At 40.8% G+C, this 16,907-nt stretch overlaps 1 protein-coding gene across 3 annotated transcripts; it reads left to right on the top strand.

Annotated features, from left to right (window-relative positions):
• Window positions 1–202: 202 nt before the first annotated feature.
• Window positions 203–15,822, top strand: mta2 (metastasis associated 1 family, member 2). Of its 3 annotated transcripts, none has more exons than XM_060874264.1 (18): window positions 205–630; window positions 4,546–4,613; window positions 5,233–5,326; window positions 8,256–8,373; window positions 9,097–9,160; window positions 9,869–9,986; window positions 10,081–10,183; window positions 10,989–11,088; window positions 11,211–11,399; window positions 11,533–11,607; window positions 11,728–11,786; window positions 12,047–12,147; window positions 12,583–12,722; window positions 12,812–13,040; window positions 13,332–13,421; window positions 13,508–13,626; window positions 13,746–13,891; window positions 14,032–15,822. In XM_060874264.1, the coding sequence occupies exons 1-18, from the start codon at window positions 603–605 to the stop codon at window positions 14,183–14,185; spliced, it is 1,995 nt and encodes a 664-aa protein (XP_060730247.1). In that variant the 5' UTR covers window positions 205–602; the 3' UTR covers window positions 14,186–15,822. The 3 variants fall into 3 exon arrangements, with proteins under 3 accessions (XP_060730250.1, XP_060730247.1, XP_060730249.1); XM_060874266.1 differs by having other exon boundaries at window positions 207–630; window positions 13,749–13,891; XM_060874267.1 differs by lacking the exons at window positions 13,332–13,421; window positions 13,508–13,626; window positions 13,746–13,891 and having other exon boundaries at window positions 203–630; window positions 14,032–14,171.
• The last annotated feature ends 1,085 nt before the right edge of the window (window positions 15,823–16,907 follow it).

The following is a 16,907-nucleotide window of genomic DNA, read 5'->3' as shown; positions in this document are numbered from 1 at the left end:
ATTGCTTTTTTTGTGTGGAGAAATTAGCACACTTATAGCACCCAGTTACACCATCTCACACACAGTGTAGACCGGGAGCTCGAGCCCATGTTGACTTTCTGTCTGCTCCGAATATCGCTCGTGCGCGTTAGACGAACTCCCGCGCGTGACGTAGGGATTCCGAAGATGACGTTGGCGCCGAGGAGGAGGGGGGAGGGTTGGTTGGTGAGGAAGAGGAGGATGAAGCTGGAGCGGAGGATGGGAGGAAGAGTGGCGTGAGACATACAGGCTGGCTGCCGAGGACCTCGCGTACATGCGCGCGCGCGTGTGTGTGTATGTGTAAACCCGTGAGTGACTCGGACTTTGGAGGGACTTCATTAACGGACCGACACAAAGAGACGCGTTTGAAACGTCCTGTATGCGCGCTGTAACGGAAAGTTGAAACTTTTCGGCGCCGCCACAGCTCGCGCTGCCGTGTGCCGGTCCCGGCTTTGTCTCTACACAGCGGAGCGCGACGATACACCGACATCCGCTGGGTGTTTAATCACGCAAGAAGGGAAGCCGTTCGCGTGGAGGCGAGAGAGTGAGAGAGAGAGAGAGAGAGAGAGAGAGAGAGAGAGAGAATGGCGGCCAACATGTACCGCGTCGGGGGTGAGTGATTTCATATAAGCGCCTGTAGAAATGTAGCTTTTCTGTACCAGGCTAATGCGGCTAGCGCGACCAGGCTGGCTGATTAATAGTTAACTGTAGGATTCGTTAGCCTAAATGCTAACTAGCCTGTTAGCGCGTTTTGTCAGTTGATGGGTATCTTAGCTAGCATGTTGTATTTCCGCCTTCTCTACAATGGCCGGCTTAGTTATTAGCATGTTTAGCTGCGGCTAAAGCAGGCTGCTGGAATAACACGTAAAAGTTTTGCAGACAGCCGAACTGAAGTTTGTGAAGACGTTAAACGGTTTTCTCTGCGTTTCTGAGACTCTCGTTTACTTTTACTGGGTCAAACGAGCGGGAGGTTTTTACTTTTCTGTAGCCATCGTCTGCAAGAAGATCACAATTAGCCAATTAGCTGAACGAGAGAGTAAACGGAATCGAGTGAGAGAGACGTGAGAGAAACGTGAAGTGTTTGATTCACACGTTAGTTAGTGTGTCGATTCTTTTCGGTTAGTATTTTGTTAGCTTTGCACAGTGTTATATGATCTCTACTATGTGTATAAACTCAGATTTAGACTGTAGGATTATGCCTCTTGCTGTTATTCTGGATATTCCGAAACCTGGTTTGTTTTTAATGATGAGTGATTTGTTTTAAAAAAAAAAGACCAAAGGGCAGAAATGTGGACGATCCTAACTGAGGAAAGGTTCTCAGTGATTGATGAGACGTGATGAGACGTGTGTTGTGCTGCTGGTCCTGTGGGAGCTGATGAAGTTGTTGACAGCCTTCAAAATCTCTTCTTCTCTTCTCCAAACAGGCTGCAGGTTTGCTTACTTACACCGGAGAGTTAATGTCAAATGCTTTCTTTCTGACAGAATCTTGTGTCCTGAATACAGAGATTAGAGAAGCCCAGGGTAAGATCGGTGTAAGGAGTCGTGCGGTGTGTGATGGAGTTTATTCAGCTCTATGATTAGTCTGCTGTGTTAAAGGTTGAGGTTGCTTTCTCCATCTGCAACGATCCTCCTTCACTGTAAAAAGCCACCGTTCCCTCCTGTATTCAACGAGGAAGAAGATACGATGGTGGTTTTGTTACAGTTGTAGGAAAGCTCCATGAGGAGCTTAATCAAACCAGCTGCTCTTTCATTCATGAGGATTTGAAAACTTCATTCATGCTCTGTTATGAAAGGAAAACTCAGCGTGGATGACTGAATGTTGGTATCTACGTATTTGGGTCAGGATTGAAAATAAACGTAGGCATAAGTTTGAATGGAGTTGAACCTCTCGCACTTAAGTCACTTCTGCCTGCTTCCTCTCTCCTTCCTCTGTGACTTGAGCTTCACAGATATGTGTGTTACAGCTCAGGGCTGCCAGCTGTATGTTATGTCCTGTTTGAAGCTCATCATGAGTCTCAAGCCAGATGTGTTGCAAAGTAAATCTTGTGCCACGCAGACTGAGACTGACTGCATACCCTGTTGTACGAGCCGCTTCTTATGTCACCCGAGTGCTCGTTCTCCCCGAGCATCCTAACACACGTGAGACGGGGTAGTGCCAACCCTTACATGCACATTTACAGTATTTAGGGTTGTAGGTGCTGTTTGAAAAGAAACACCAATCAAAGCTGATGTGATGCATAATACTGTTTAATTAGCTACTAATATTGAATATTAATTAAAAACATTGCTTGTAAATAATATGTAAGGATTGTCGCAGCGTGTGAGGTACATGTTTGACATTGTGCTGCTTAATATATAACGTCTATCAGCCTTACCTAATTTTTGAGCAGTGTTTGCTTGTTACTGTTACATTTTTTTATTGGACAAATCCAGCCAGCAAAATGTTGTTTAAGCATCAATTATTTTTGTACTTTATTTTTATTCGAGAAGCAAATGTCAGAAGTAGGATGTAAGGATTTGTTCCGATCAATATAGATTAACATGCAAAACAAAATGCTCACAGCTACTCGAGCTGTTCAACAAATCAGCTTGCAGTATTTTGGGAAGTGACCATGAGATCAAATACTGTTTTAAAAATGGCCTGGACAAGAAGTTATTTTTCATTAATGATACATCCGTGTGTGATCGTCTTTCCTGCAATGTTACCAACAATCGTAACAAACAAAAACAATCAAGAGGGTTATACACCATAAACTGTACTATAAGGGAAATATCACAATCATAGGTATAAAGTAAAGTTATAAAGGTGGTTGCATGCATTACTATGTTGACACTGCAGCACTTTATCAAGTTTAATGTAGGCTGTATATTGACTTTGAGGCACCTTCTTTGCTACAAACACATGCATGAAAATGTTCCTTATATTTGATGTTCGATTTTTCAGCTTTGTGGCCACAGCATGGCAGTGTAGCTACAGGCTCCTAACAAAGCTTTTCAGCAGTCACTGTGTGTGATGAAAGTGAGGAGTTATGTTTGACAAAGCAGTAATAATACCTGCTCCATGCAGTTCCAAGGACGTGTGAGCTTCAGCTGAGGGAAAGGATCAAAATCTGTAACAGGGTCGGATCCTGCAAAACCCTGTCCAAATTGGAGCGGTCGTCACTGATCTAACAGTCTGGCGGTGTTGGGTTTTGGAATCATTTTTGTTCTAAATGAGCCTTCTGAAGCAGTAACAACTGTATGAATATAGATATGCATCTCTGTCATTTCTCAGGATGTCACTGATCACTGAAGAACAAGAGACTGTCACTATAGTGTGCTCCTCTGTGAAAGAGATGATAATGTGGTTGATGTTGTTAATGGAGAAAAGTGCACAGTGTAGTGAAACAACTGCCCAAGAAATCAACATGCACCTTCAAGAGACAGATTACAGATGTGTTCTAATTAAAGTCAGATACGGGTTACAAATGGGAAATTAACTATCTATCAAATTGGACAGATCCGCAAAAAAATCTGTACTGTCAGGTTTTGTTTTTGTCGTTCGCCCTGATTCTCTACAGCGCCGTTCTGCTCTTCATGCAGTTAAAAGCTGAGATTTTTTTTGACTGAGATTAATCTTGTGTTTAATTAATAGTTGCATTTATTATGTATTACCTGACTTAACTGCAAGGTTAGGACCTTTATTACACTGGGAAATGTTCTCTTCTCTTTTTACAAGTACAGCCAGCCCCCTATGTGCCTTAGTTATGCACTCTTTTTACATCCACCTATACAGTCTCAGTCACTATATTATGACGTCAACAGTAGTCATTCCTACTACTGGTTGCCGTTGCAGTAACATTTATCAGAAGGTGGCACAACTAGCTTTACAAGTCCGTTTTCTTACATTCTCATATGGGAGGAATGAGATGCAGTGCGTGCACCTTTTAAAGGGTCCCATACGCTCTATTGTCTTCAGTCCCATCAATATTCGCTGCACTAATTTTCTCCTTATTTGCATAACATTTTCTCTTTTGTCACGTTATTGTACGCAGCTACATCTATTCCCCAACAGTCGCTACTGCTCATGTCACTGGAAGTCACCACCTCATTGAGGATGAGTGGTTACTGGTCACGTTGTTGCTGTATGTAGCATTACTCAGACAGCAGTCCTTTACTTATTTCCTTTTTCAGCACACTGAAGTACTGTAATGTTTTGGTGTGTGTGTTTTGGGTCACCAGCTTCATTACTTGTGTGTGATCCATATGAATATACAGAAAACCTAAATGCTTGTTAATGATTGTCAATAAAGTGTACCAGTTAGACTGCTTCTGAAAGCAGTTTGCTGAAAAGAACGTTCAATACGTTTAAGCGGCATTTAAAAACGTTGCTAATCTCTGCTGCATAACAAGAATATTTGCATGGTTGTGCTAAAGTCAATTCAAGAAGCTTTCGGCTTTGAAACTGTTATTAATATTTGTAGTTTAAGAACTCAGGGTACAGTACTTGAAATGCTCTCGTTATATTGCTTATATTTTCTTCTACAGATTACGTGTACTTCGAGAACTCATCCAGTAATCCCTACCTGATCCGTCGAATAGAAGAACTAAACAAGGTAAAGTGGCGTGTGTACTTTATTTTTTTGTCTTTTTTTATTAAGTGTGTTGAAGTATAGCATGTCAGTAGTGCATAGTTGTTACACAGCATGCTGAGCTGTTTGTGCTAGTGAGCTGAGGATCCTGCTCTACACAGCTCTTATACCGTAAAGGATGATCTGGACCTTAGACAGACTGTGTATATTTTAATTTAAAACGTTCCTAATGGTTTAAGCGATCTTATTTGCATTGCGTATTTTATTTCTAATACAATTAAAATAAATCTCTTCTTTGTTTGAAATTTTGTTCAAAAAAACTATTTTTGCTTGAATTTTTTAATCATTGCTGGTACTAAATTCCAGTGGGTTTGTTTGTGTTTGTGGAACCATGCAAAATTTCTTAAAATAGTCTCAGTGTGGTGTGACTTGTAGTTTTAGTTTGTTTCATGTATATTTTTTTTATTTGTATTTATTTTAATTTTTTTGTATTTGTGTCATTGACACTATTTGTGTTACCTTTTTCTGAAACAATCCAGCTCTTTGAAAAGCAGTAAGAGCATTTGGTCAGGACAGAAGCCCATGTGTTGTTGGACGAGTGGTAGACTTGGTCTGACCTTTGCCCATCAATTATCTTTTCCAGACGGCCAATGGAAACGTTGAAGCCAAGGTCGTGTGTCTCTTCAGGAGGAGAGATATATCAAGCAATCTCAACACTCTGGCTGATAGCAATGCGAGTAAGTTCGCAACATTTCTTGTCCTTTATTAAATACACTTTCATTACATCCACTCTGCATGTTTTGCTCAGAAATGTGTCATTCATTTGCTTTAATCACCTAACACAGAAACCTTACTCCTCTCAGTTAGAGTAGCCTAACTTTGTTCATTTGTTTAGAGTTGCTGCATATTAATGTTCACAGAGTTTGGCAGCTCACTCATGCCTTTAGTGTCCCCCTTTTGAAAAAAAAGTCAACGTTTCAATACTGGAAATCTTGCTTAAGCTATAGTGGTTACAAAGCTGCTTTGCTCTTTATATAGCATCTACATCTACATTTGGTTCTGAATCTTGGCTTGAGCTTTAGATAGCAATGTCCACACTTTTTTCTGTTCACACTTCAGGCCTCCCAATAATTTCCTGGTTCTGCCTCGATAGTTTGCCGCCTCAGGCTTGCTGCATTATCCGCTCCGTCTCATGTTCACCCGTAACCTCTTTCTAATCATTTGTTGTTTAATTGCCAAGCAACAGCACAGGTTCGAAAGGGGCTTTGAAGTAACATTCTGTGACTGAGAGCATGCTTACTGACACCATGTTGGCACCACTGCTGACACTCTTTTGGCAGCTGATTATCACTGTTCAGGACGAGAGCCTTGTGTGTTTGAACCTAATAGGGAAATGTAGTCAGAATTTGGCATTTGCATTTCATAATTGTCTGAGTAATACACAGCATGTAACTTCGTAAGAGATCTTTTGAATGATCGACAAATCAACGGTATTATTCTTAATGCTATTGCCAGCTGTTCATGAGAATGTGATGGGCTCAGTGGTTGGATTCTAATTTTAATCCCAAGACTGAAAGAACCATTTGCTGGTCCATTGAGCAAGAAACGTAAATGCTGAGCTGTGTGCTTAGATTGTGTCAATAAATACTGTCCCAAGTTGAAGTTGTTTAGGATCAAAGTGTCTGGGTGAAGGACAGCCGTTGAGCCTCATTTAAATGTGCATAAAAAATTGGCATAGATTATGCAAACTGAACCCCCCCCAATCTGTTGTGGCTGCTACGTTATTGTTTACACACCTAAGTGTAAAACATGCACACAAAACATAAATCATTAGGTTTTATGAACAAGAAATCGTTGTAAGATGTCTATAATAAAACTATGGCCAGTCGTTCATGAACATGTTAATCAACCAACAGCGCTTTGTTCTGGCTCATTGTCCGGTCTACCAGCAACAGCAATTCTGTCTCATTACTAATGAAAGCTGCAAAGGATGAGCAATGAGGGTACAACAATAGTAAAACAAAATCTACACAGAACTGCTGGTATTTTTGTTTATTAAACTGTTTGTGGTCACATCTTTGCTAATAGCATCAGGCTGATTGTTGTAAGGTTTTAAGGTCCTGTTCTGACTTTGTATTAAAACCCTTCTCAGGTGATCCGGTCACAGATAGATCCAATCAGTAACAGGGTTGCCAAACCAACCATTTTTTACTTAGCTACCTGATGTAATATCTTAAATTAACCATCAAAAACTCAGACCAGTCAAGTTTTATTCATGATCATCTGGCAATTAGCGTGTACTTTAATAGACCTAACACAAAAAGAGAGAGAGCTTATGCTGCAGTTATCTTAACTTTTGATCTCTGCATTTTTGATATGGAAAGTGAGGTTAAAAAAAAAAAAGAATAGAAATTGATAATTATTGGTCCAGCCAGGTTGGACAGAGTATATATAAAATAGAGTTAAAACCAGGTGTGATGTTAATGCTTTAGGCCACATTGCCATTCACACTACAAATATATGTGGCCCCATGTGTACCAGACTTTATCTGCATGTGGGCTGAGTGATCGGCTCCTGGTACGCGTTTAACCTTTTCAGACATGTACTAGGAGCTGTCCATTTGGTATAATATGCTGATATTCAAGCCCACCACTTCTTCGTTTCCTTTCTTATGTTCATCATCCTTAAGAACGCGACCCCTTACCCAACCCCCTCCACCTAATGCTAGCACAACCACTCAAGCACACTGTCTGGGCTCTTAAATGTGTCCTCCCTTGGCCTTGAACCCACAGTCCCGGTGCTGCACACTGAACAAAAGAGCCTTCATGTCACATGCAAGGCCCTGGCATAGAATGGGTTAATGCTGGCTCCTTCGTGTCTTTGTCCTGTCTGCGAGTGATTAGTGTCCTGGTATGACCGAGAGCGCTTACACACACACACACATATACATAAATACATACATATATACATACGTACATACATATAAATATATATATATATATGTATAATGTAAAGACAGAGAGAGAAACATAGATATGCACACACACATGCGCACACACACACAAACATATATACAAGAGTGTATGTGTGTGTTAGTGGGGGATGGGCGCCTCAGGTTCGATGCACAGGGTTTCCCAGGAAAATTGGCAGGGTCTGACTGGCTGAGGGGGTGGGGACACTGGAGTGGCAGGAGGCCCTTATAGAAGGGGGTGTGGTCTGATATCCCACCCATTCACTGACAGGGTTTCCTTAGTCTCACTGCAGGGGCGGAGTCCAGTCACATCCTCTGATACTCCTGACAGGTCTCACCTCAATCAAGCATCTGCTCAGAAAATGAGAAATCGTGTGGCTTCTGAGAACTAAAGAGTAAATATTGTAGCGTGAAACTATTAAAAATGGCTTGATATTTTTGTCGCTGTTCTGCATCAGTTTTAAACCAACCCTGTGTGAGTTTGTAACAGGAAGTCTTCATGGAAGTAAATACTCGCATATAACCAATGCTTTGTTGTTAGAGTTGATTATTTAACTTTCTCCAAATTTTTAAAATGGCTTTAAAAAGAAATGAAAGTCATAGGCCATGCTCAATTAAAGTAGTAAGAGCAACAAGAGTAGGAACACGAACTGATAAATGTGAGTTTTTTTTTGTTTTTTTTTTTGCATCCCCAGGAGATTTTGAGGAGGAGTCTAAGCAGCCACCAGTCACTGATCAACAGAAACACCAGCTTAAACACAGAGAACTGTTCCTGTCCCGGCAGTTTGAGTCTCTTCCTGCCACACACATACGGTACAAGTCTGTCTTTTTCACACATGCAACAAGCTCGGTGATTTCTTCATGCACTGAACAAGTCGTATTTCTTGTTTATGTTAAAGTAGTTTGTGCTTTGTATACCAAAAGTCAGCCTTAATTTCTGAACTCATCTTTGTTTACGTTATATCTACACTTAAGTGGTCAAAAGTATGTGGACACTTGAGAATTACACTCGTATGTGCTTGTTGAACATCTTATTGCAAAGGCAATAAATAGACATTTAGTCCCCTCTTTGCTGTTATTATAGCCTTTACTCTTCTAAAAGGCTTTCCAACTAGACTTTGGAGTGTGCCTGTGGGGATTTGTTTATTCAGAACATTGTGTGAGGAAGCCAGCGGTGCAGTCAGTGATCCAGTTCGTTTTAAGTGTTCAGTGGGATTGAGGTCAGGACTCTGTGCAGTACACTCAGGTTCTTCTACAACAAACCATGTCCCGGAGTTGGCTTTATGGACAAGGATGTTGTCCTGACTGAACACTTGCACCCCTTAGCCTAAGTTTTCATGCTACAACATCTAGAGATATTTTGGACTTTTATAAATAAATTTTATATATTTATTTATGTGACAACAGTTTAATGAAGACCCTCATATGGAGATCACAGTCCTCAGGTGTCTACAAAATTTTAAGTGTGTGTGAAAATGTAAAAAAAAAAAAGGCGGGGTTCAAGGGGGTCTGACTTGTATTTGTTTTTCTCCACAGAGGGAAGTGTAACGTCACACTGCTGAATGAAACTGATGTTTTAACAAGCTACTTGGAGAGAGAAGTAAGCTTTTTTGCTTACCTGCTTTTTTTAAAATATAATTATTAACAATGTGGGAATCTGACTAGCATTGTACCATGATTAGCAATTAGTTTAATGGATCTGTATTAGAGGCTGGCATTTTTTCGGGATTTCCGCGGGTCACAGGAATCCCGTGGGATGGGAAACAAAATCAATATTAATCACGTGACTGGAACAGGACAGGAAAAAAATGGTCCCAGCGGGAGTGGGTGGGACTGGGAATACACAAACATACCTTTGATATAAATAAAAATATAATCTGTTTGCTTTGGTATGGCTGGTTAAATGAATGACGTGCTCCACACACCCGTGACAGTTGGTGGCAGTTATGTATGCCAACCACCAATAATATAAGAGAAGGTGTCTTCCCCATGCGCTCTCTAGAAGCCGCGGAAATTAAAAATGGAGTCGAACCCGAAACTCACACTGCAACGACTACTCTTGGGGGAAAAAATGACTTTGTCGGGATCACTTCTAGAGGCTGACATTTTTTCGGGATTCCCGCGGGTCACGGGAGTGGGAGGGAATGGGAGTTATTCTTCTGGTATTGGGATGGGACGGGATTTTCCCCAGTATTTTTTTGCGGGATTGGGATGGGATGGGAATTTTTTTTTGGGAGTGGGACGGGAGAGGTTTGAAAATCCACTCCTGCGTCACCCACTAATCTGTATGTGGTTTTGTACTCTGCAGGACTGTTTCTTCTACTCGTTGGTGTTTGACCCGGTTCAGAAAACCCTGCTTGCTGACCAGGGTGAGATCAGAGTGGGCTCCAAATATCAAGCTGAGATACCTGACAAATTACCAGAAGGTAAGACGTAAATTCTGTCGAATTGATAAGTTTAGCTGTAACCTATTATTGTAGCCAAGCATATCCTGACACACTTGTTACTGCCTGATTAAAGGGGACTCGGACAATCGAGTACAAGAAAAACTGGAGACGAAGGTATGGGATCCAGATAACCAGCTGAAGGACTCTCAGATAGATCAGTTTCTGGTGGTGGCCCGGTGAGTCACAGCATTCACACCCACCATCTGTTCACAACTTGCTTGTTACCACAGAGAACATGGCCGAAGCTCAGAAATTCCTCAATCTAGTACATTCCATGATTAAAAAATATTAAAGTTGTTAGGGTTAATTGGTCTTTGAGGACAACTAAAGTCACCTCAGACTTGCTCATTGTGGATAAATACAAACACGCTTCAATATATCTAATATTAATCTTGAATTTTTTGTATTATATTAATCTCTATATTAACCTTTTGTTTTATATTTTTCTGTAAAGCTGCTTTGAGACGATGTCCATTGTTAAAAGCGCTACACAAATAAATTCGAATGAATGAAGCAGTAAAGAGAGAATTAAAATGTGACCCATTTTGCGTTAAAAACGAAAGGTTTTAATGGCGCTTCAGTACATATTATTGTTGAATGTTGTGTTCTGAAACACACTGAACATTGCTGCTTCAGAGTGTAGTACAGAAGATTGTATTGATGAGTACAGTGTTTGTAGCGTTCTAGTTAGACCAAGCCGGTTTCTCATTTAGTAACTGGCTTTTTGTTTGCATACTACGTATTGTGTTGATTTGTTTCAAGCGATTTGAGATTAAAAAGGGAAGTTTTTTTTGGGGTGACCATATTAAGGCCTGGTGTGTATCACAGCAGTAAATTCACTCTTAACCACAACGTGTAAAGTATTTGTTTCATTGATTCCCTGTCAAGTATTGAAATAGGGCTGTGCAAACTGCACTGTTTCTGCCATACTACATTAGGTACTTGTAAAGATATTATTTACGAATGGTATTATCTTTGCAGGGCTGTGGGGACATTTGCCCGTGCCTTAGATTGCAGTAGCTCCATCCGCCAGCCAAGTCTTCACATGAGTGCAGCAGCTGCATCCAGAGACATAACCCTGGTGAGAGGACATGCATGCATACACATACACACGAATGTGCTATACACGCATGTGCCTTTTATTGAAACCTTTCATGCAGGTGTTTTTCATTCAGCACATAAGTCATGTTTTTTGCTTCCCAGTTCCATGCCATGGACACACTGCAGAAGAATGGTTATGACTTGGCCAAGGCCATGTCCACACTGGTGCCGCAGGGCGGCCCTGTGCTCTGCCGCGACGAGATGGAAGAGTGGAGCGCCTCAGAAGCCATGTTGTTCGAGGAAGCACTGGAAAAATACGGAAAGGACTTTAACGACATTCGCCAGGACTTTGTGAGTTCACAAGCTCCTATATGTTTGTCTCTGCCGTCTTGATACGGCACCGGAAATTCTGAAAGCGATTTCCATTGGTACGGAGGAATGCTTTTCTAGTGTTGCCTGTTATTCATTCCTTTTGTTTTCCTAGTTGCCTTGGAAGTCTTTGGCCAGTGTTGTTCAATTCTATTACATGTGGAAAACCACAGACCGTTACATCCAGCAGGTGAGCCTTCAGTATTGTTTGCTTTTTTATGACTGTCTTCTTCTGTTCTGTTTTGCATTAACTGAATCCATTTTGGATCAGTTATCAGCTTAATGCGTTTTTTGCTTCTTACGTTTTTAGAAAAGACTGAAGGCAGCAGAAGCAGACAGCAAACTGAAACAGGTTTACATCCCCACCTAGTGAGTATTTACTGAAACAACATCTGTTTTGGTAAAGCGAGTGTAGCGAGATGTTTGATTGATGAAACTTGCTTTTAATCTAACTTGAAGTTTTTCTTCTCATCTGCTTATAGGTAGTTTATTTTGATTAAATTTTCATATATTACAGATTCATCACTTTAGTGTTGGTTGATTCAGAATAGACAAGAATATGTTGCTTCTTTAATATGATCTGAATTTGATCTTGATTTGAAAACTGGATGGAATTTTGTCATCACTAGCACCAAGCCCAACCCTAACCAGATCATGGCTCCTACTAACAAACCCGGTATGAACGGAGCTGCGGGATATCAAAAAGGCTTGTGCTGCGAGAGCTGCCATAGTAAGTACCGTTGAAATTCCCCTTATGCAACTTTTTTTTTTTAAATTTTACTTAACTCCTCCTTTTAAACTCTTATTTAGTGTATTATATTTCTATATATTTTATTAAGGCTGGATTACCGTTTTACTAATGTTCAGTGTTTAGAATTTAAAAACCTTTTAAATATTCTTCAGATGTACTGAAAAGTCACTTTTGCATACCAGTGTAATCTCGATTAGTAAATACTTTTGAATAGAAGTGTTTGAATTAGGACTACCTAATGACCGTAGAGACCCTGATGTCTCGGCTCTCAAATGCCATTTAGTGGAATTCACTATTGGATGCACCTAAAATAATGTCCACTAATCATATTTACAGATGTGTTTAAGATGTGCTATTATGCGTGCCTGCATTTAGTTGAATTAGGAAGTTGACATTTTCTCCGGTCTGCTACAGCCGCGCAGTCTCCTCAGTGGTATGCTTGGGGTCCTCCTAACATGCAATGTCGTCTCTGTGCCTCCTGCTGGATCTACTGGAAGAAATATGGTGGGCTGAAGACACCCACTCAGTTAGAGGGGGCTACAAGGGCTGGCTCGGTATGCCATATACACTGATATTACTGTAACATTATGCACAATCCAACATCGAACCATTACCTAACTGTGACGTCTGATCTTTGTGATAGGACGCACCCTCACGTAGTCACATGACTCGACAGGAAGTGCAGGGCATGTCCCCATTCACCAATAGCGCTGGTAGAGCCAAGCTTTTGGCTAAAAACCGGCAGACGTTTATTCTGCAGACCACCAAGCTAACCCGCATCGCCCGTCGCGTGTGCCAGGACATCCTGCAGTCACGGCGTGCCGCCCGCCGCCCTTACGCATCCATCAACGCCAACGCTGTCAAAGCAGAGTGTAAGTGTACTGCATTCACCACACCTCCGTCTCTGTACTGACGAGCAATGTACACATCAAAAAGTGTGCTGCACTTCTAGAAAGGCCTAAATTCTATAGAGGTATTGCATTATATATTGATATAGCCATGATGGATTTACATCATATTGATTTTGTAGAGGCTTTCTATCATTTTATTGTGAGCAGTGGATACTAGTTCCATTTCTAGTCCAAATGCACAGAGCAACATTTGTAACGTTCAGATTTACAGTAAGATTTTATCTACACAATATTGTTTTTTCTGTCCATTAGGTATGATTAGACTCCCTAAAGTGGCAAAAAGTGCTACAAAGAACCGCACTGTTCCACGAGCATCTCTCGTTAACATAGTAAAAGAATTGGGTGAGTTTTGCATTGACATACATGAACCAGACATCTTTGAGTTTGTAATATGAACCATGTACTCAGTTGGTGTTTCTGGCCTTCAGCTGTCCAGGCTCCCCTTAAACTCAAAGCTCCTAGAGGTGCTCCCACCCCAATCAACCGTAACCAGGCCAACCAACCGCGCAGTGCGACTGCCCTCCTTGGCAAGAGACCCTTCGATAGTGTAAGCTCTCACTTTCTTTGCTTTTGTCTTTCTCCTTCTCTCTGGCTGTCTCTGTTTATCTTCTACATCTTACACATACTACACCACTGAGCCTTTGATAATACTCACCCTGTTTCCAGCAGGGGGGAGGACACTCGTTCTCCACCAATGGGAGGCCGTTTATGAGCAGTATGAGGACAACTGCCCAGTCAGTCATAAAGCGCCAGAGAGTTAGTCAGGCAGATGCCCCAAATCCAGTAGTTTTTGTGGCTACTAAAGAAACCAGGTGTGTTCAAGCAGTGCAGCGCACACGTACACACACACTCTCGCACTCTCTCTCACACACACACACACATGCTCAGTCAACCGTGTCCATTTTAATTTGCTGCTTGGGTAAAAGAATGATTGTGTATGTGATTGTTTCAGGGCCCTGAGGAAGCATCTTTCTCAGGCTGAGATGAGACGAGCAGCTAGGAAACCCAACATCCCCGTCAGAGTGAAACTTCCTCTACCACCACGGCCAATTCCTGTCCCTGTTCTGCCCTCTAGCACCAGTGAGCCGATCGTGCTGGAGGACTAATGACATTTCTTTTAGGCTGCATCACCTCACATCTCCCCATCTTTACGCCCCCCTTTCTTTTTTTACCCAGTTTATTCCCAAAAAAAGTGTGTGCTGTCTTCCCCTCTAGTTCATTATCTTATAGATATTCTCAGTTTCTTTTGGTCCATATCAATTTTCTAGCATCCTTTGTTGTTAACTTTTCTATGCGGTCATTCAGCCTATGAGCTTTATGATGAAACATGTACACACAGATGAGCTATTGCCCCACATAATCACACAGCAGCACACATCAGGCTTTATCATAGACTTTGTAGTGTTTTATTCCTGTAGTGTAGTTTATTCCCAAACCCCACTCTTCCTTCCTTCCTTCCTTCCTTCCTTTTTTTTTTTTTTTTTTTTTTTTTTTAAATGCTGAATATTTTTAACTGTGTAATTTAAATCTGATGATGCGCAACATGAAATGGTGGTGATAAAGCACACTTTATTTTTGTCCTCTAGGTATCTTTATTTGTGTAAATATTAACATTTTTCAGGAGTGATATCTTTAATGCTGGTGTAGTAAAGGGGTGGGGTTTTAGGGTGGGTCGGGTGGGGGGTCTGGCATGTCTCTTATTTGTTCTTTCTCTTTGTTTAAACAAATTCAGTAAGTGCTCCTTTTCTTCATACTATCTAATGGTTGAAACCTGTAGTGTTTCTTTTAGTGGCTTTGTTCTCCTTACACCATTCTGAATATCCCACTTGACTAATCCTTAAAAGAGCTCAACTAGACCACAGGGTGCAGGACGGCATCAGGGTCGGCTCTACAGCACATGACCTGGTTCGGCGGAATGAAGTTCAAGACAGCTTTTATTTATGTCCCTGCTCGCTTCTCTTTTGTGTTTTCTTGTTGAATATGTGATTTTTCTCTGTAATCAGAAATCATTTCAAACCACACATTTGATGTATGCAGATGTGTGCAAACAGTGTGTCAGACAGAATGCTGATAACCCCATATCAAGGCAAAAAGGTGTTAGTGTAAGTTAATGGAGTTGTGGGAGGGAGCTGGGTGGGTGGTGGTTGGTCCCTGTGGCAGCTTCTGGTTCCTTTTTTCCCCCTCTTCTTTTTCTTTTATGGTTTTTCTTACCAGTAAATGGTCTTACAATCTGTTCAGCCTCTGCCTCATTTTTGTTATTTTATTTCTTGCCTTTTGTATCTGAAATAAACAAAGCCATGCAGTTTTAATTTCCAGTGACGTGTTTGCCAAGAGGGTCAGAATTTAATATAATGCCCTGGCTTGGCTTACTTACAAAATGGCACTGCCTGTACGGTTATGTAGTGACTAGAAAAAGTAGTTAGAAAAGCGAGAGAGAAAGGAAGTTTTTCTTTGCGTATGATTATAAGATAGGGTTCGGATTAATGGCTCTAATAGGTTGTAGACTGCTATAATATTGAATCTTGTCCTCATTTATGGTTTCATTTGTGCTTCTTAATGAATGAATGAATAATTTTCTCATTCACTGGGTGATTTGTCATCACCGAATGAGCTCCACACAATAATCCCTTGTACATTGTTTTTTTTTCCTCTCCCCCACTGTTGGGGTTTTTTGTAAGGTTTCTTAAACTGAGCGTGCACCGCACACTAAAACTGAAAATAAACGTTGATCTGTCCACCGAAATGACTTGCCAGTTTTATATACAGGGAGCTGGCTGTGTCCCAACCTACATACTGCATTAAATAAAGTGTCAGTATAGGACAGCTGCGATACCATAATATTCATGAGCATGGCAGTATGTGATGTGGGATGAGGCCTGTTTTAATACCTGTCCACTAGTGCAAAGGGCTTCGCTGTTTATGTCTGACTTCTTGTCACCTGTATTTCATTCAAATATGACTTTAACGCATCCTGTAATGTTATATATATTAATTTGGAGGTCATGTCATGCCCTTTTCTAATCTACTTAAGTATGTATGATTAAGTACTGGCCAATATAATTATAAACATACAAACATCAATAGTATTTAGTCTACTGTTAATTATAAATTAGGAAGGGATTTTAGTCCATTTAAGTATCTTCTATATATAAAATAATCTAAATTATTAAGATCTCTGCATTAAGACCTTAAGACTGTAGTCCACTGTATAACTTTGTTTATTTCTTTTTTGTCTTTCTTTTTTCCCTACAATATGTAGCTCACATAGCAACGTGCTTCTTGTGCACTTGTGTATTGTAGAACACCTGAAAAAGAAATCACAGAGAAGTTTGCCATAGCTACAATTTCAAAAATACATTTGAAATATACAATAGACTGTAAATCATCATCATCATCATAAAAATAAATAAATAAATAACCATTTCCTGTTTATAAGATAAAAAAAGATGTCAGCACATTAGTTAGGCAAAGAGCAAACGTTTATTAAAAAATACACCTGAAAAGGTTTTCTGATGATCTGCAGTTCACACAAACAACTGAGACGCCTTTGACCTCCTTCACAGCTCCTCATTCAATTAACAAACGAAGGTGAGACGCGGTGATTAACACAGGATCGTGTGGACTATTGAGCTCTTTAAAAAAAATGTTTATTGCGCCGATCGAAGCTGCGGGTGTGAACAAATTCGATCATACATCAAACCCAGCAGGCAGGAAACACCCCGTAAATCAACAGAGGAAATATTAACATTAGCACAAATTAAATTGCCGGCGCATCGCGTTCCGATTGGTCCGTTCGAACGCGCCGGTGACGTATCAGCGTCTCAGCTG

This window comes from Tachysurus vachellii, chromosome 7 (assembly GCF_030014155.1).
Source record: "Tachysurus vachellii isolate PV-2020 chromosome 7, HZAU_Pvac_v1, whole genome shotgun sequence".
Taxonomy (NCBI): Eukaryota; Metazoa; Chordata; class Actinopteri; order Siluriformes; family Bagridae; genus Tachysurus; species Tachysurus vachellii.
Note: the sequence above shows the minus strand (reverse complement) of the source record. Positions and strands in the feature narration are given on the sequence as shown.